At 37.2% G+C, this 21,262-nt stretch overlaps 1 protein-coding gene across 1 annotated transcript in view; it reads right to left on the bottom strand.

The window, feature by feature from the left end:
- Positions 1–5,704: 5,704 nt before the first annotated feature.
- Positions 5,705–21,262, bottom strand: part of CD101 (CD101 molecule) — a 43,704-nt gene continuing 28,146 nt past the window's right edge. Inside the window, 2 exon segments of the mRNA XM_074263188.1 lie at positions 5,705–10,731; positions 19,944–20,339. Coding sequence (XP_074119289.1) covers positions 10,466–10,731; positions 19,944–20,339 — 662 coding nt within the window. The 3' untranslated portion in view covers positions 5,705–10,465.

The following is a 21,262-nucleotide window of genomic DNA, read 5'->3' as shown; positions in this document are numbered from 1 at the left end:
TCTTCTTGAACTACTATAGCCTTCATTTCACTTTTTTGCTTTGAAGCCCTATAGACGAAATGAGATAATAAATCACATTTTCAAGAATGAGGCATTTCACATGTGTGAAAACTACTTCCTCATGAAGTTCATAACCTGTTACCTTATACTGTTAGAAATTTACCTGAGGCTGAGAGACATTAAATGACTTGTGCATGGCCAAATGTGTAGTAAGTGTCAGAGATGGGATTTGATCTCACAGATTATTATAAAATTTTTGAGTTACAAGAAATCTAAATCACCTAGTTAGTACATATATATGATTACATCATCAATACATGGTTAGAGATGAAGTGACTTGTTCAAGATCATATACATAGCTAGAACGTGTCAAAAGTCAGAATCTTGATTCTGAGGACAGTTCTTAATCCACTGTGGCACATTGTTTCCATCTGACTTATGCAATAGAGATATGTAAAGTGCTTTGTATATCTTAAGATATTGAATTTCAGATAATTACTATAATTGTTTTATATGCACTTACTACATGGTAGGCACTGATTACTTCCCTATCAATATATCACAAAGAAAAAAAAAAGCTCTTTTTAAAAAATTGGTAAAGTTGCTGTGTGACCCTGGGCAAGTTACTTAACTCCAACTGCCTCAGGAAAAAAAAAATTAGTAAAATTTCCTTTTCTGAAGTTTATTGTGATATGAAACTAATTATAAATATAGTCAAAGAAATATTCATCATGGCTCATGTCATCAATTTGTCTCTTGGGATACTTACAAAGTTCATAGAACTTTTGAGCTGGAGGGACTTTTGAGGCTCTCTTTAACCTGAGTATAAACCACCAAAAATGACGGTGCTGGAAGATTTTTAGCTTCGTAGTTGACAGAAAGTAAGGATAGCAGTTTAAAAAATATTAGCTCCAGATTCCTGAATTAAGCTCACACAAATCTCACTATTTGGAGCACATCATGCTCTGCAAGTAGATATTATAGAAGGAATCTACAGTATGGGAAGAAGGAGAAATGCTCAGAAATTCACAGAAGGCAAAATCCAAGAAAATAGCCAGCAATAAAAGCCAGCCTGAGATATTTAGAGACAAATTCACAAAGTATGGGTAACAAAAAGGGTGACCCAGAGATCCTAATGCAAGGAAACAAATTTGATTTCACTGGTATCACAAAGACATTTTGGAAACGGGATATATGACCTATCACTAGAGGGAGAGTATAACTTATTCAAATGGAACAAGATAGGGAACTGGTAGGGTAATAATACAAATAGCATTGTAGAGTAAGAAGATATACTCACGTAAGGAAATTCAGGCTGCAGATAGGAGAAAGCAGGTTGGAAAACATTTGAGTGAAGATCAGTTCAGAAGGAAAAGAGAAATGTCATGTCATAGACCACCTGAACAGAAAGAAAAAGTAGATGAGGTTTTCAGGAAACTACCCCCAAACTTGGAACATGGGCATGGCACAGTAGTGAGAAATATGCTGGTGTGGGAAAAGGAGCACAGGACGTGGGTGAATTGGTGACCTAGCTAAGTTTTGTCTCTGAACTTAATAGTTGTATGATCACAGGTAATTCATTTTGAACCTCAATCTTCTGACTTATAAAATGGGGATGGCACTACCTGTGGTAGCTATCTCACAGGGTTGCCAGTGGGAATGAAATAGGCTTTTTTAAAAGTCTTAAAATCATTATATAAATGCTAGGAATTATTCATGGTGGGGGGTTTCAATCATAGACATATGCTGGAGAAGTCTTAGATATGAGAAGAGTAGATTAAGGGGTGGTTCAGAAAAATGATGGTTTCTAGACTAAAATTCTTTATTAAAGCTTTTTATTTTTCAAAATATATATGTGGACAATTCTTCAACATTAACCCTTGCAAAACCTTGTGTTCCAATTCTTTCCCCTTCCCCCATTCCTTCTCCTTCCTCTACACCCTCCCTTAGATGGCAAGTAGTCCAATATATGTTAAACATGGTAGAAATATATTAGACTAAAATTGTATAGGGGAAATATGGAAGTTTTCCATAATGTTTTTTTCTTATTTTATTTTCTCTTCCTGCTATTTTCCCTCATTTTAAAAAATACAGACCAAGTCTTTGTAACAAATAGGCATATTGAAGCAAAGCAAAATTTCAAACTGAACAAGTCTGAAAATGACCTCCAAGCTGGGGCATGTCCATTTTGAGGTCAATGTTTGGTTACCTATTGTTAAGAAACACAAAACAGAAGAGGAAGCTGGAGTTCTAAAATCTAATCTCAGGCTCACCTAGGCAGGATACAAATGTTTAGCTGCCATGTGCTTAGGGATTCCAGATAGACAAAAAGAATGAGATGCCCTTCTCCTACTCTTTACTGATCACAGGCGTATCCTTTTACGCCTGGTGGTTTGAAAGAAGAGAGATCCAGGAGTACAGTTTTTTTTTTTTTTTTAAAGCCTACTAGTTGTAATCTCTTCCTGCTCAATAGCCAAAAATGGGATTACTTCATCATCCCCAGTGCACTCCTGTCCTGAAGTAATCAGGGCGGTCATCACCCCCAAAACACTCAAATACGGAGATAGTACACATGATTGATCAGAATCAGGCAAGGTGCACATGCCTTGTGCGATCGCCAATTGTAAAATAAAACAGATTGTGAATGACCAAAGGCCAATGAAGAGACACATGATGGACAGAGAGAGGCTACCACAGTATACAACAATGGCTTGCATGTATGAGTTGACATAAATGTAGCTTTTAGGAATTCATCATCAGAAAGGAGGTAGGTTGATCATATAATGATAGAATGACAAAACAAGAAGGCATGGATGGTTTGTATTCTGTACCAGTTGGGAGAGAACCCATGTTAATAATGACTTGGATTCATTTAAGCGCCTTAATCACTGATTGGGGGTTGCCTCAGTCAAACTGAGACATAAGAAAGACCTTAATTTAAAAAGCTAAGGTCTCCCACTGCATCTCCAGTTGTCCTGCTCCATATCTGGCCATTGGACCCAGAGCCAAATGAGGCTGGTGACTGTGTAACCTCCTCTCACTTTAACCTAATTCACTTTCTTCCTTTTTTTAATCCTTTTTTTTAAATTAATTTTTATAATTATAACATTTTCTTTGACAGTACATATGCATAGGTAATTTTTTTTACAACATTATCCCTTGTACTCCCTTCTGTTCCAAATTTTTCCCCGCCTTCCCTCCTCCCCTCCCCTAGATGGCAGGCAATCCCATACATATTAAATATTTTATAGTATATCCTAGGTACAATATATATGTGCAGAACCGAATTTTGTTGTTGTTGTTGTTGTTGAATTGCATTCAGAAGGTAAAAATAATCTGGGGAGAAAAACAAAAAATGGTAACAGTTTACACTCATTTCCCAGTGTTCCTTTTCTGGGTGTAGCTGATTCTGTCCATCACTGATCAATTGGAATTGGATTAGCTCTTCTCTATGTTGAAGATATCCACTTCCATCAGAATACATCCTCGTACAGTATCATTGTTGAAGTGTATAATGATCCCCTAGTTCTGCTCATTTCACTCAGCATCAACTAGAATTAGAGGTTATTATTGATCACAAAATAGAAGATTTTGATTACATCAAATTAAAAGTTTCTGCACAAACAAAACTAATGCAAACAAGATTAGAAGGGAAGTAACAAATTGGGAAAACATTTTTACAGTTAAAGGTTCTGATAAAGGCCTTATCTCCAAAATATACAGAGAATTGACTTTAATTTATAAGAAATCAAACCATTCTCCAATTGATAAATGGTCAAAGGGTATGAACAGATAATTTTCAGATGATGAAATTGAAACTATTTCCACTCATATGAAAGAGTGTTCCAAATCACTATTGATCAGAGAAATGCAAATTAAGACAACTCTGAGATACCACTACACACCTGTCAGATTGGCTGAGATGACAGGAACAAATAATGATGAATGTTGGAGGGGCTGTGGGAAAACTGGGACACTGATGCATTGTTGGTGGAGTTGTGAAAGAATCCAACCATTCTGGAGAGCAATCTGGAATTATGCCCAAAAAATTATCAAACTGTGCATACCCTTTGATCCAGCAGTGCTACTACTGGGCTTATATCCCAAAGAAATACTAAAGAAGGGAAAGGGACCTGTATGTGCCAAAATGTTTGTGGCAGCCCTTTTTGTAGTGGATAGAAACTGGAAGATGAATGGATGTCCATCAATTGGAGAATGGTTGGGTAAATTATGGTATATGAATGTTATGGAATAGTATTGCTCTGTAAGAAATGACCAACAGGATGAATACAGAGAGGCTTGGAGAGACTTACATCAACCTAATTCACTTTCAAATCACTGCATTCATCTTCTTGCTCTCATGGTCCTCTTCCAGAAAGAAGGACAGACAACAAAAGATGCTCAAGTGGATTTGGTATTTTGTCAGTGTAGACATTGCCTCTGGTGGAGCAGGTAAAGCCCATCCATTTCTATCACCTCAGCTGCTAGATGCTTCCTGAATTCAAATCTAGCCTTGGATGCTACTGTGTGAACCTAGACAAGTCACTTAATTTCTGCCTCAGTTTTCTCAACTATTAGATAGGGATAATTAATAGCTCCTACTTCCCAGGTTATTGTAATAACCAATGGGATAATATTTGTAAAGCATTCAACCAGTGCTTGGTACATAGTAGACGCTTAATAAATATTCCTTTCCCCTTCTTTCCCTCCCTCCCCCATTATGTGTGATTCTCCTCCATTTCCTCTTTTAAATTAAAGATGTAAATTTAAAACTGAAAAATGTATTAATTCCCTTCTTTTATTTATGATTGTCTTGCATATAGATTATTTTCTCCCTGCCCCACCCTCTTGGTATTTTTTTTCTCAAGATTTCTCACCATATTCTCTCTAGATCTTCCCCTTTTATCTGTCTCCATCAATTTGGAATTACAATTATTTGTGCACATGACATATTCTCCTTAAGCTCTCTGAGGACAAGGACTTATCCTGGTAGTCCTGATTGAGACCTGTGATTGTGGGGTCTCCCGGATGAGGAAACTCTATTAACTCTACTATAGGAGAATAGCAAATGTCCTTAAACTTCACATCTTAGAGAATGAACTGGAATATTGAGTGGTTCAGTGATTTACCTATACTCACATAGCCAGCAGGTGTCAGAAGTGGGGCTTGAACTCAGGTCCTGCCTCAGAGACTAACTTCCTCTCCCACAACAGTTCTCTAGGAGGCATTTAATAAATATTCAACAAAAATCATAATCAGTAAGCTTGATTTTGGCAAGGAGAACTAATTGAAGGAGAAAGGCAGGTTTTAGTCATATCTAATACAGATCCATGATCCACAAAGCTATCATAGTAAGTGTTCTTCACCACTCCTGAAAGACTGCATGACACACAGCCAACTGAGAGAACCGAGTGTCTCAGGAAGAATGGAAATGATAAAGAAGAATGGAAAACCATGGAAATGATTTCCCAGAGTTCATTACCAAGCCTTTATTGAAAAGGCATGAATGAGCTGAACATGCTTCCTAAGCCAACATCCAGGGTGCGGTAACTTAAAACACAGGGAGAGCAAGACTGTAAAATAAGGGAACATGACAGTCCCAAAGGCATAGCATAATTTTGAAATGAAAAAAAGCAGCAGTTTCAAAGCCCTGAGCCAAATATCTAATAAGGAAATCAAACATAAAAAGAAAAGACAAACTTCAAAAAGATAAATCAAATTTTTAATGGAAGGCCAGTTATAATGATAACTTGGTTTAATTCTCCTCCACTCTCACTCCCCTGCACTGGAGTGTTACTTGACACAATTTGATTATAATTTTACTTTGCAATAAAAATTTTTTTCTTTACCTAATGGATAAAAAAAAAAAAAATACACTGACAAACCTTATTCCTTTAAGGTATTCCTAAATTCTGTGTCTTCTAATGCAAACAGTAGGAAGTTAAGAATAAGCTGCCATGATTTATATAGTAGAAGCCTATAACAATGATGAGCCTAACATACCCCAAAACCTCATAAAACAAACACTGATAGGATGTAATTTAAATTGGAAGGAGCTCATTCTGTTCTCCAACAGTAACATTAAAAAGAGTTCTCTACAATATAGAAAAAGGGACACCCATCAAATTATACCATGAATTAAGCTGTAGAAAGTAGAGGCCAGTTGGGGATGTGAAGTCAGCAGCCTTGAGTTCTTATCTCACTTTGCTACTTTCGCGTCATTGGACAAATCTTTTACCTGTCTGGGCTCTTGTTTCCTCATTTATAAGAATTAGGATGTTGTGTCAGATGACCTCTAAGGTCTCTTCCACATAAACCCTTTGGGTGAAACTTTTGTTGTTTAGTCATTTTTAAGTTGTGTCCAACTCTTCAGGACCTCATTTGGGGTTTTCTCTGCAAAGATACTGGAGTGGTCTACCCTTTCCTTCTCCAGCTCATTTTACAGATGAGCAAACGGAGGCAAACAGGATTAAGTAACTTGCAAAGGTTTGCCTGGCTATCCTTTATCCATTTACCCCAACAATCTGCCTCACCCCATCAAAACAGAACAAAGCCATGACTTTCTGGAATAGGTCTGTATTGCCTTCTATGTAATTTCTCTGTTGTTGATTTGTGGAATATTCTCCCCCTATCTGTGAAAGAGGAATAATATATTGGTTGCCACTGATATGATTTTAAATGAGGCTATAAAGGGATGAATTTAAGGAACCAGTGGTTCTGTTGGGGAATTCTTACTGCTGCCAATGATTCCCTTGCAAAGGAGCTAATTACATTTAGAAAGGACTTTTGCCTGATAAAATAATTAAAAATAAATAGCTCTCTTTGGAAATGCAAATTGCCTTGCCTTAAAGCAACCATGCTGCCTACAGAGGCAGTAAACAGATTGATTCTCTCAAGTCTGTTACTTGGGACTTACAGCTACCTATTCAGTCAGCTGCAACAGTCTCTTGACAGTTCCTAAAGTTCATCTGAGGAATAGATAGTTTTTTTTAAATTAAATTTTATTTTTTTTAGATCAATGAAAATCTGTCTTCTCTCTACTATCTCCTCCAGCTCCAATAGTGAGAAAGAAAAACAAAACCCATTACAAACATGTATAGTCAAGCAATACAAATCGTGTATTGATCACATCCAAAAAAAAAAAAAAAAATTCTCAATTTGCACTGTTTGTTACCTCTCCATCAAGAGGTGGGAGTAGCATGTTTCATCATGAGTCCTCCAGAATCAAAGTTGTTCACTGCATTGACCAGAATGCTTAAGTCTTTTAAAAGTTGTTATTCTTTAAGATGTTCTTGTTATGATTTAAATAGTTCTATTGGTTATACACACTTCACTTTGCATCAGTTCATACAATTTTTCCCAAGCTTTTCTCAAACCAATCTCTTTCCCTATTTCTTACAGCACTATATTCAGATATTTGCTCAGCTATTCCTCAATTGATGGGCGCCCCTTCTGTTTCTAATTCTTTGTCACTGAAAAAAAAAAAATTCTGGGGCAGCTAGATGGTACAGTGGATAGAACTCCAGCTCTGAAGTCAGGAGGAACTGAGTTTTAATCTATTCTCAGACACTTAACATTTCCTAACATTTCTTAACTATATGTCTCTGGGCAAGTCACAACCCCATTTGCCTCAGGGGGAAAAAATCTGTAAATATTTCAGTAAACTTTTAACTATAGTTGGCTTTGTTTAGGAATAATCAGGGAGCATAATTTTTTTAATAAAGCTTTTCATTTTCAAAACACATGCATGGATAATATCCAATATTCATCCTTGAAAAACCTTGTGATCCAAATTTTTTCCCTCCTTTCCTTTAGTCCCCTCCCCTAGATAGCAAGTAATCCTATATATGTTAAACATGTGCAATTCTTCTATACATATTTACACAATTATCATGATGCACAAGAAAAATCAGATCAAAAAGGGAAAAAAATGAGAAAGAAAACAAATTTCAAGAAAATAACAACAAAAAGAGTGAAAATACTATGTTGTAATCTAGTCCTTTCTCCGGGTGCAAATGGTCTCTTCATCACAAGACCACTGGAACTGGCCTCAATCACCTCGCTGTTGAAAAGAGCCACGTCCATCAGAATTGATCATCATATAATCTTGCTGTTGCCATGTACAATGAAACCCTGGTTCTGCTCACTTCACTCAGCATCAGTTCATGTAGGTCTCTCCAGGACTCTCTGAAATCATCCTGCTGGTTATTTCTTACAGAACACTAATATTCCATAACATTCATATACCATAATTTACTCAGCCATTCTCCAATGATGGGCATCCACTCAGTTTCCAGTTTCTGGCTACTACAAAAAGAGCTTCCACAAACATTTTTGCACATACAGGTCCCTTTCCCTCCTTTAAGATCTCTTTGGGATATAAGCCCAGAAGAAACACTCCAAGATCAAAGAGTATGCACAGTTTGATAGCCCTTTGAGCTAGTTCCAAATTGCTCTCCAGAATGGTTGAATCAGTTCATAATTCACCAACAATGTTGTAGTGTTCCAGTTTTCACACATCCCCTTCAATATTTGTCATTATCTTTTCCTGACATCTTAGTCAAGATGAGAGTGAGTCAGTCAAGTGAGAGGTGTGTAACTTCGAGAATTGTCTTAATTTGCATTTCTCTGATCAACAGTGATTTAGACACCTTTTCATATGACTAGAAATAGTTTCAATTTCTTCTTCTGAAAATTGTCTGTTCATATCCTTTGACCATTTATCAATTGGAAAATGGCTTTTATTTTTATAAATTTGAGTCAATTCTCTCTATATTTTAAAAATGAGACTTTTATCAGAATTCTTGAATGTAAAAATATTTTCCCAGTTTATTGCTTCCCTTCTAATATTTTCTGTATTGGTTTTGTTTTTACAAAAACTTTTTAACTTAATGTAATCAAAATTATCTATTTTGTATTCAATAATGTACTTCAGTTCTTCTTTGGAACAAATTCTTTCCTTCTCTACAAATCTAAGAAGTAAACTATCCTTTATTCTTCTAAATTGCTTATAATATCATTCTTTATATCTAAATAATGAATTCATGTCGACCTTATTTTGGTATACAGTGTTAGGTATAGGTCAATGCCTAGTTTCTGCTATACTAATTTCCAATTTCCCCAGCAATTTTTGTCAAGTAGTGAGTTCTTATCCCAAAAGCTGAGGTCTTTGGGTTTGTCACTCAACTGCTATAATCATTGACTATTTTGTTCTGTGAATCCAATCTATTTCACTGATTGACTACTCTGTTTCTTAGCCAGTACCAAATGGTTTTGATTACTGCTGCTTTATAATATAGTTTTAGATCTGATTTGACTAGACCACCTTCATTTGCATTTTTGGTCATCAATTCCCTTGAAATTCTTGATCTTTTTGTTCTTTTAGATGAACTTTGTTGTTATTTTTTCTAGATCTGTAAAATAATTTCTTGGGAGTTTAATTGGTATAGTACTGAATAACTAGATTAATTTAGGTAGTACTGTCATTTTTATTATATTAGCTCAGCCTACCTGTGAGCATTTGATATTTTTCCAATTGATTAGATCTTTATTCGTGTGGAGAGTGTTTTATAATTGTGTTCATTTAGTTCCTTATTTTGCCTTGGGAGTCTACTATAGTAGTTTTTTAGTTGATTCTCTAGGATTTTCTAAGTATATAATCATATCATCTGCAAAGAATGAGGAGAGTATAATTTTGGATAAACTTCAGTCCAAGTTGCTTTGGGAATTCTTTTTACTTTACATATCTGTTTCTAGCATCTGGCATAATACTGGCTCATGTAGTAAGTTCTGATTGGTTGAGAACAAAGAGTTTAAAGGAATAATACCAGCGACCCAGCTTATTTATTTATTCCCTTAAGTTCATGGCTCATTTGGAGGAGGAAAAGATGGGTGGGTGGTACTGTTGACCTTCCTTTTTCCCCAGATCTTATTAAGTCAATAAGAATGATAACATTAGTTTAATTATTCTGAGCTCACTCATTATACAAAAGGATTATATACAATTTCCTCCAAGGTAGTACCACAGATAGAGTGCTGGGCCTGGGAGTCAGGAAGACTAATCAGCCCCTTACCAACCATGTGATACTGGACAAGATACCAAACCCTTTTTGCCTCAGTTTCTTCATGTGTAAAGTACATTAAAGAAGGAAATGACAAACCAGAATCTTTACCAAGAAAATGGGGTCATGAAGAATCAGACATGATTGTAACTACTAAACAAGAAAAAAAAGGGAATATAAAATAGAATTCATGCCTTTAGGAAGCTTATGATTTAGTAGGAGAATCAAAACTCACTTATAGGAGATGAGTGAATGCATTTTTATTTCCTTCTGTTGTGCTAGCTGGGTACCTTCTTGCTGCCACAGAGGTCTGTGAAACTGGCTGTTATATAAGGAAAAAAATGAGTGCAATTAGAGTGATTCAGTCCATATGACTATTTCCAGATAGGGATTCCTTTCAGCATTCAATTGATTTCATTTTCTTCCTCCTCCTCTGGCTTCTCATCACTCTTATAGCCATTATAGTTCAGGACGTTTCCTTCAACCCCTTTCAAGTCTACCCAAAGGGCCTTTTCTTTCACTGCTTTAGAACTCTGTAGAGATACCTTTTTGGCCTTCCTGTGTAAATAGAATGTGGAAATGAGGAGGGGGAGGAGAATAATAAAGGGATAAATAAGCAAGAAGTATAATAAAAGTGATGATGAGCAAATCCTAGATGAAAATGTGGGCTCTGCAACAAAAAAGAGAAAAACAATCATTGGAGGTGGCAGCTAGTTCTTTCCTAGTTCATTTATATCGATCACTTAGAAGCAATTCCTGATTTGTTACAAATAGTTATCTATAAATGGGGGTTAAATAACAGTCATAAATCTCTTAAATCATAGGAGATGAATATAGAGGGAATAACATGTAGAAATTGAACTCATTCATCCAACTAATAATGCTCTTCCAACAAAAACATCCTTCTCCTCCTGTCAAGCTATTTATTGTTACTCCAAAAGTCTAGAGAAGTACAGAACATATCACGCTATAGCAAGGTCTAGGATGGAAAGGAGTAGAAAGAACCTGAAAGCAATTACCCAGATTTAAAGTTGTTTCAATGACCTATTGAGTATAATGAAGGTTGAAATTAAGGTAGGAGCTGTGTGAGTAGAAAGAAGAGATCTGATTAAAGACATGGGAGTGGGAAAATACAGGAATAACTGTGATGTTGATACTATTTGAATGACTCTCTGAAAATTGTGTTTGAAATAGAAATGGCATTCTCCTTTATGATAAAATGATACAGAACGATGGCAGTTAATGTTTTTTGGTTTTTTTTTTATGTTTCAAGGCCTATTTGTTACAACAAAACATTTCGTATGAGAATACTTTTGTTGACTGAATTATATGAGCATATAAATTAAATAAATAATATTATTTTTTAAAAAAAGAAGTTAGGCTAAGGAAATGACATAAAAAATATTCAGAAGCCCAATGAGTTAAGCTTCTGGCACAGATGAGAATTACTGAGATGAAATGATAGGCAAACCCAGAGTACAATTCAGCAAGCAGGGGAGACAGGAAAGGGGGCAAAACTGCAAACAGAAGGGAGTCCCCAGAAAGAATGTTCCTGTAATTTATCAATGGACAACGTTTATGTGAATTTATCAGGAAGAGACACATATTCTAATGCCAAATGCAGTTTCTTATTTGAAGATTAAAGTTTTAAAAAGTCACAGAATCCTAGAATTAGGGAGCAGAAAGGGCAGCTAGTTAGTTATTGATATGGTCAATTATGACAATAATTTTCCTGATATTGAACCAGCCCTGCATTCCTGGTCTTAGTGTATTATCCTGCTGATAAGTTGCTGAAACCTCTTTGCTAGTATTTTACTTAAAATTTTTGCATCAATATTCATTAGGGAGACTGGGCTGTAATTTTCATTCTCTGTTTTGGCACTTCCTGGTTTGGTATCAACTGAGACTTGTTAAAGACTTTAACTTCAAACATCCAAGGTCTCTCATCGAATCCAGGGCCATCTCCAGGCTTCCTGATCTCTCTAGTCACCAGATGGCTCTGGAGGAGAAAGTGAGGCTGGTAACTTTGCTCACTTCAATCCAATTCACTTTCATGTCATGGTATCACCTCCCTGATGTCATGATTTTCTTCAAGAACGAAGGATATACGGCATATACATGTGTGCATGTGCATGTGTGTGTGAAAAGCATTTGGTTTATAATTTCTGAAAGTTATTGGGCATTTTTAATTTAAGATTGAGTTTTTTTTTTTTTTTTTTCCCCTTAGGAGGGTATTAAGGTCAGGTCACTAGAGAACCAGTGGTTAAATTTTCACTGTGAACAATTATACTTAAGAAATCAGCAAATGCTACAAATAAGGGTTTAATTTGTTGTTTTATTGATTGTCTACATTTAAGAAAATGATGGAGAAAATGTTAATAATATAGTGCATACTTCTTCCCTCCTCCCCATACCTCAGCCAGTTGTTAAACATTTATTAACATATTCATTCTTTCTTTGGTCTCCATTCTCTATCCTGGCCTAAAATCCTTTGTTTCTAGTTTTGACAGAGTGAGTAATGATAAAGCCATCCAAAAACTGACTTCTAAATCCTTCCCCTCTTTTTTTTTTCTCTTAAAGTCACTATTTAGCTTTGACTATTGATTGTGAACACATTTGGAAGGGAGCAGGAAGGAGTGCTGAGAAGAGAGGGCTATCAGGGACTCTGGAAAAGCAAGAGCAAAATTTTCCCATTTTAAAGCAAATTTACACAAGGCAAATTGAAGAGCCAGACAAGCAGAGCTGGAGGGCCCCTCACTCCCCAGCCAATGCACTTTTACCAGGTGACCTAAGAGAAACTAAGGTAACATCTACATTCCATTTCTGTAGTTTTCTTAGGGAGGGGCAAAAGACTGGCAAACAGGGTCTTTCTTCACTTTTCTATGATGACTTCAGCAGCAGCAGGAGCAATCATAGATGGTGAAGATGGTTTTAAAGTACTGATGAATTAAAACTGCAAGATCTTATATGTGGTACCATTTTGTATATGGTGGTGTGGAGCTGATTTAAATAAGAGACAGACATAGACAGTCAGAGACAGGGAGACCAGGAGGCAGACAGAGATAGAGATAGAGACTGAAAATAAGAGAAAGAGAAATAGAGACTGAGAGAATGAGAGGGGGCAGGGGGAGGGAGAGAGACAGAAAATAAGAGCAAGGAGAGAGAGACAAAGAGACAGAGACAAAGAGTGAGAGAGAGAGACAAAGAGACAAAGGGAGAGAGAGAGAGAGAGAGAGAGAGAGAGAGAGAGAGACAGAGAGAGAGAGAGAGAGACAGAGACAGAGACAGAGAGAGATACTGAGACAGAGAGAGACAGAGAGAGAGACAGAGACATAGAGAGACAGAGACGGAGAGAGATACAGAGAGAGACAGAGAGACAGAGACAGAGAGACAGAGACAGAGAGAGAGAGAGAGAGAGAGAGAGAGAGAGAGAGAGAGAGACAAAGGGAGAGAGAGAGAGAGAGAGAGAGAGAGAGAGAGAGAGAGAGAGAGAGAGAAGAGAGAGAGAAGAGAGAGAGAGAAACAGAGAAAGAGAGAAGAGAGAGAGAGGAGAGAGAAGAGAGAGAGAAACAGAGAGAGAGAGAAGAGAGAGAGAAACAGAGAGAGAGAGAGAGAGAAACAGAGAGAGAGAGAAGAGAGAGAGAGAGGAGAGAGAAGAGAGAGAGAAACAGAGAGAGAGAAGAGAGAGAGAGAGAAACAGAGAGAGAGAGGAGAGAGAGAGACAGAGAGAGAGAGAAGAGAGAGAGAGAGAGAGAGAGAGAGAGAGAGAGAGAAACAGAGAGAGAGAGAGAGGAGAGAGAGACAGAGAGAGAGAGAAGAGAGAGAGAGAGAGAGAGAGAGAGAGAGAGAGAGAGAGAGAGAGAGAGAGAGAGAGAGAGAGAGAGAGAGAGAGTGTGTGTGTGTGTGTGTGTGTGTGTGTTCTGGTACCTTTTATCTGCCCTATAGCACCATGGTGTACCAGCACCCCCTTTGCCAAGGAAGCCCTGAGGAAGTATGAGGGGACCACTAGGATCCCAGATTTCTGCCAGAGTTGATTACCTTAATGTGAAAGACTGTCCTAAAAGGATGGCAAAGTGCTCTGATCACTGCAGTAATTTGGCGGGTGTTTGAGAAAACGTCAGCTCTGATGCTCCTAAATTACCTCTCTTGAGAGAGGAGGGTTTGCTCCGGCTCCCCCATTCACCATCTGCCTCTCAGGATTAGAATTAGTGACATTCAAAAGTCTTAAAAGGTTTGGCATTTTGATTCAATCGGGGTAAGTGCCCAATACTCAGAGTACAGGGCCTGTGAAAACGGAGCCAAATATGTAATGAGAACACTTCATCAAGAGATTTATTTTGGAGCATTCCCAGTCCTGGCCAAAAACATCATGAGGCCCACTCTTGATATTACCTCAGCAGTTCTGGTAATGGTCAGGAGCCAGCTGTGAAAGGATGGCGCAAAATGGGCACTGAAATTGGGGCCAATTTGTTAAGTTCAGGGAGCGGGGTGGGGCACGTCAATGGATTATCTCCTCCAAACCCCAATTTCTTGGAAAAAAGCAAGAATAAATGTGATAATGATAATTAAAGTAGTAGAACTGCCTCCCTATTCCAAACACACACATAGATTTTGTTAATGTATCTACATTTGTTTACAGGTATTTTCTCTAGACAAGGACTCTAATAGAATATAAATTCCTTGAAAGTTGGGATTAGTTCTTTTTTTGGAGTTGTTTTTATAGTGTATTTATATTGTTATAAACTCAAAGGAGTACCCAGAAGTATCAGTAAGGAAGGTGCATTTCAGAAAGGAGGAATGGTTTCTGTACGGTGAGTGATGGATAGGAGATGGATGTTTGTATATAACAAAGAACATACCTGGTGACAGCTGGGAAATTATAATAGCAAACTGATACTACTGTGATCAGCTATTGAAAGAAATCCATAGCTCCTTTTTTATTCCTCTGACTTTCTGAAAAAAATCCTGCAGGTTAATTCCCACGGCAGGGATGATTGGATAATTATCAAGAACTAGAGAGAGGAGGGGAGGGAGTCACTCAGGCAGCTGCAGCCTGAGATCCCAATGCCATTTCCTTGTTTTTACTGAACCACTGATGAAGGGGGGAAGTTGGAGGTGCAAGATCTCCCAACTCAAACTCTCACAAAACAGTCCCAGATCTTCCTTCCCTTCATCTAGGCCACTTGAATCAACCCAAGGCTGGAAGAAATAACTCCTCAAACTGGCCCAGCTTAAGAAGTCTCTCCTGCTTAAGTAGAAGCAGAGAATTGTTTGAGGAATTGGCAGGAACACCAAATGCTATATTTGTCCTGGCTTGGGCTGGAATAAGCTGGTACTCACTTCGAGCATGTGCTGGTTTGAGAAGGTGGGAAAAGAAGGGGAAAAGAGAATGAAAAGGGAAGAAAAGACAAAGGGAAAAGGAGAAAAAAGGAGGGGAAAGAGGGCAGGCAGAGAGGCACAGGTCCTTTCTGGAGGTGGTGAGTCAAAGTTGGAGTTGGAAGAACAACAACAAAAAAAATCTTGTGTCACAAGGTATTCAGAATAATTTTCTTCTTTAGATATAACAAAAAGCAGTTTATCAAGATCATGATATAAGACCTAAGACCTCTCTGCCTCACCTACTTTGAAGAAGGCAAAAACCACATAATTTTAAACATTTTTCTCTCTAAATTTGTCTTTTGAAATGGAATACATGTTGCCTTTACAGTTATACTAGGGAGACTAATAGCAGGGGTATATTATGCAGTGCCTTAGGAGAGGTAGACCTTTTAAGACAAAGAATTACATTTGCAGTTATTATCCTTTTCCTCCATTGTAAAAATTTCTGTAGGCTCTTGGCCCCAGAACACTACATGTGGAAATACGGAAGGAATGTGTGGAACATGGAGTAACTGTTGGATGGAATAGAGGTTAGTTGTGGGGTGGGGAGTGGGAAGCTGTCTAGCAACCTGGGTGGAGCTAGAGAAAAACCAGGGACAGAATAAAATCAAAACCAGGTTCTTCTATCTGGGTGTTTGAAGCTTACCTGTCTCAACCAGATTGAAAAAACAGGTTTCAACAATAATCTTTCCCACTTTGGGACATTCACCAAAGCTGGTTGGTGTCCTCCCAAGCTCCCTCTATAGTTCCATTTCTTTTCTCCACACTCACATTTTCATTCATCCCCCATAGTACACATCTGCTACCTTTCTGGGGCTATTTTTCAGCATATAAGCAGTTTTCCAGTCCAGTTAGGACATCCATTCATTACATTTTCTTTTCAACCTCCACTCAGCGAAAAGCAAATCTCTCTTCCTGCCCTGAATCCATCTCACCCTGTGTCTGGAGTCTGGAATCAAATAAAAATGGTTTCTTTTTTTTTTTCCTTTTTAAATTTTCAATAGTAATCTATTTTTCCAATTACATGTAAAGAATGTTTTTGACATTCACTTTTGTAAGATTTTGAGTTCCAAATTTTTTTCTCCCTTCCTTCCTACCTTCCCAAGACAGCAGGCAATCTACATGTGCAATCATTTTAAACACATTTCCATATTAATCATGTTGTGAAAGAAAAATCTGAACAAAATGGAAAAACCATGAGGAAAAAAAAGCAAACAAAAAAAGGTGAAAATAGTATGCTTCAATCTGCATTCAGTCTCCATAGTTTTCTCTCTAGATGCAGATGGCATTCTCTATCCCAACTCTATTAGAATTGAATCACTTGAATCACTGTTTTGCTGAGGAGAGCTATATCTAGCATCATTGATCATCACATAATCTTGCTGTTACTGTGTACAATGTTCTACTGACTCTGGTCACTTCACATGCATCAATTCATGTAAGTCTTTCCGTGCTTTTCTGAAATCAGCCTGCTTATCATTTTTTATAGAACAGTACTATTCCATTATATTCATAAGGAATAACTTATTTAGCCATTCCCCAACTGATGGGCATCCATTCAATTTCTAATTCTTTGACTCTATAAAATGAGCTGCAAAAATAATTTCCTATGCTGAGTAATGCTATTGGTAAGTAGTCATTATCCACTAGAATGACTTTCTAAGGTGGAAAACTTACCTTCTCTTGGAAATCTTTAAATATAAGTAATAGTCTCCTAACAAAGTAACTCAAAAGAACATACCCTTTGACCCAGAAGATCCCACTGCTAAGTACAGACCCCAAGATAATCACAGTAAAGAGAAAAATCATATATTTATAGTACCATTTTCTATAGTAGCAAAGAACTAGAGATAAAGTAGATGCCCATGTACTGAGAATGGTAAAAACAAGTTGTGGTTCATGAATATCATGGAGTTTTGCACATTCTAACAAAGGATAAACAAGGAAAAGATTTATATGAACTGATATACAGTAAAATAAGCAGACCCAGGAAAATAATAAAAATTGCAGTGATATAAATGTGAAAGAATACCACCTTTAAAGAAAATTGAAATGGAATGTTGTAAAATTATAAAGATCAACCTTGGCACCCAAGAAGGAAGAAGAAACACCTTTCTCCTTTCTTGGCAGAGGCAGGGGACTCTGAGTGTGAAGTAGAGTTGGTCTCTACAGAGGTTTTTACAATGGAGGAAAAGGATAATAACTATAAATAGAATTTTCTGTGTTTAAAAGCTCTACTTCTTCTGAGACATTGCACAATGTATTCCCATTGATAGCTAACTTGGCTAGTTATCAGTGAACTTCTTTTAAAATTCTTTGTTAGGAGAAATAACTTTCTGGAAGGAGATTGAAGTGAGAAAACAGAGAAGAGATGATATAAAAGCAAAAGAACCAAAGAACAAATTAAAAAAAAAATTTGGTGTCATGTCTAGTATATATATATATATATGTGTGTGTGTGTGTGTGTGTGTGTATAGATATAGATATGCATGTGTGTGTATGTATATATGTATACACACACATATTCTGAAGAGGTAGATGAGTTAAGAAATTCTAGGTCAAAGGAGATGTTCATATCTTTAGTTACTGTATTAGGAAGCTACAACTTATTTTTAAAGATTTCCTAGAGAAGGGGACTTTTCCACCTCCCTTAGTAACATGAAGCCAAAGGATCATAGATCACTAATTTAGAGATAGTGCCTAGATCAAGCCTTTCATTTTTATATGAGATGGCTCATTCCTTAGAGTACACACAGACATTATCTGCCTGATTGTAGCCGACCATGTGGGAACTTAAAGGTAAAAGGGATACTTATGGCGATATGTAATTCAGGGTCTTAAGCCATGATGAGTTACCAAGCCAGAGTTAGCAGACCTTTTCAAAGAGAAAACAGCTTCTGACCGACTCTCTCGGTACTAGATCAAGAAACTGTGACTTCAGGGATTGATGGGGAAGGACAAAGCTGAGTCTGAAAGGCACGGAGATTTCTCACCTGAGAGAGAGGCCACCAGAAAGAACTGGCTGTTCCAAGGTGAAATGACTAATTAGCAGTATTGCACCACTGCTTTAGGTTCTGATGAGGCTTAAAATATTAGCTTCTCACCTAATTATAACCATAGTTATAGGTTAGATTGTTAAAAGCTGTTTTAGTCATTCTGTTAATGTATGCTTTGATACTTTTATACTTAGCATTTATCTCTGTGTTAGAATAAACTGGTCAGCTGGATAGTAGAGTGGATAGAATGGCAGGACCTGAGTTCAAATCCAACCTTATATAATTATTAGCCATGTGACACTGGGCAAATCATTTCACTCTAATTTGCCTCAGTTTTCTCATCAGTAAAATGAGTTGGAGAAGGAAATTCTTACTAAGAAAACCCCAAAATAGGACCACATAAGAGTTGGATATGAAAAAAGAATTGATTAACAAATCCAGACTTGTTCTTTCTGATAGAACTAGTTTTGAGGGTGGGGCAAGGATGCCAGGGTCAGCCAGGGCCTGGTTCAGCAGCTACTTCTGATACAACTCACCTATGATTGATATTTGGGCAAGTTTTACTACTTTCTGGTCTGCCCTCACAATTCGGGGTACTGGAGTACAACCATGGAAAATTCAATGGCAGCTTTGTGGGGAAAGAAAGGGAAAGATTTCTCCTTACCTGGTCTGTCTTTCCTTTTTATATATATATATATATATATATATATATATATATCCTTCCTTGTTAGCTCCCTGTGGGTAAGTACTTTATTGCTTGCTTGTTTTTGTATCCCTAAATGCTTAGCTTTTAGCCTGGCAGACAATGACACTTAAATGTTTTTTTTAATCAGTCTGTTGATTGATTAATTTGTTTATTTATTCCTAAGATCCCACAAGAAGTAATAGAGGCAGGATTCAAATATCTACATAGAAGCCTATAATAAAACAAAGGATTGGGGCATCTAGATGACTTAGTGAATAGTGCATTCCTGGAGTTAGGAAAGCTGAATTTAAATCCAGCCTCATACACTTACTATCTATATAATCCTGACCAAGTCACTAAACTCCAATTTCCTCCCCCCCTCCAAAATTAAATAAATAACAAGAGAACAAAGTATTTTGAATGCTAACAGAACAGGACAAACAATCTTCAAAGAATATCTACTAAGCTTGAGCTTTTGGGATTTTGTGCTGACTCAGACCACGAGCATCTTGAGCATCTTTATGGAGAAGAGTGTGAAGCTCCAACCATGAACTCCTCTCCAAGCACCCTCCCAAAAGTTCCCTTGCTCATTGGGCCTGCATTTGCCCTTTTCTTCAGCTGGAATTTGGGTCCACACACACATACATACAAATGATAAACCTTAAGCGACCAGTAATACATCTGATGCATTGTTGAGATTATATAACTATAATCTTATGAGTTTTCCTCCTTATCCTTATCACTAGGAAAAATAAAACATCTGCACCCAAGTTCACAAAGGTACCCCCAATCTCCCAGGCAAGATGGTTAACCCTTTGTTACCTGAATGAAGCACTCTGAGCAGCGTATGTCCTGACTCATCAGATGCCTGGCTGACCCATTGGCCGGGACTTCCGTGGAGTTGCCACTCCTCCACCTTGCACCAGTACATCCCATTATCCGCCATGTCCACACTTCGAAGTTTCAGGACGAAATCTCCAACAGAGGAGCGGTAGCAATGCAGCTTTTTCTCATGTTCTTCCTTCCCATACCTGAGGATGCCATCGTGTTGCATTTCCACAAGACTTGTAACTGCAGAATGCTCTTGCTTAAAGAACCAAACTACAGAGAAAAGGGACTCCGTTGTTCGGAGGCTGTCCAAACTGCAGTTGATGGTTACATCTCTGTGCTCAAGAGTATCCTTAGTGTGATTTATTTTCATGACATTTAGCTTACTTCCTGGGAAACAAAAAGGATGAGACCAAAATGAAGGAGGTACAGATTTTTAAAGATCAACCCTTAAGATCTGAAGCCTTACTTCTTCAAAGTCTTATGATTTTAAGATCATTCCATGAGGACTGAAATTCCTCTTTGGAAATTATTTACACCATTCCAACATTTTTCGGCCTCAGTTTCCTTATCAATAAAGATAAGAGCCAATGGATCTGCAATGTCTTTTTCTAGCTCAGAAATTATATTATCTCGTCTTTTTACCCTCTTTACCCTTTTAATTTCATCATATTCCCATGGCCTTGATGATCAAAAGGAGGGATCTCATACTAGATGATCTCTAGGGTCTAGTTCAAAATCTCTAATCTATTCTAAAACAGAGGAGTAAATAACCAAATAGCATCTGGGTGTACTTAAGGTCCTATATAACTGATTATGTGGAAATGGGGTAAAAAACCAGGAAATATCTTTTTTTGGTAAAGGCGGTAGGATAAATAGGATTCAAAAAAGAGTGGGGAGTAAAAAGATGAATTCATCTAAAATTATCCCCTTTCCTTCTGCCCACTTCCATTCCACATTTTCCTCTTGCCTCTGATTTTATGCCTCAACTATACAATATTAATAACATAGTCTAAGCCTTTTTATCTCTTAATGAATTTAATTCTTATCTAGGAATACTCTTTCTGAGTTTATAAACAAGCACATGTATGAAAAATTCATAATAAAATTAATCCTAAGTAGAATTAACATCTAATCTTATTACCTTCATTTCCACATGTACTTGGGGTTACTTATTTAGCAGCTTATTTTGTTTTTTGCTTAAACTCCAATACTTTCAAGACCCCAGATTTCAATAGTATGAGGTCTCCCTGAATAATTGTGCATCATGGACACTATATGCTTAACACTTAATCATCATCATAAGTTGCAGT

Source organism: Sminthopsis crassicaudata, chromosome 4, assembly GCF_048593235.1.
Source record: "Sminthopsis crassicaudata isolate SCR6 chromosome 4, ASM4859323v1, whole genome shotgun sequence".
Taxonomy (NCBI): Eukaryota; Metazoa; Chordata; class Mammalia; order Dasyuromorphia; family Dasyuridae; genus Sminthopsis; species Sminthopsis crassicaudata.
The sequence above is the reverse complement of the archived record's forward strand: the minus strand, read 5'-3'. Positions and strand labels throughout refer to the sequence as shown.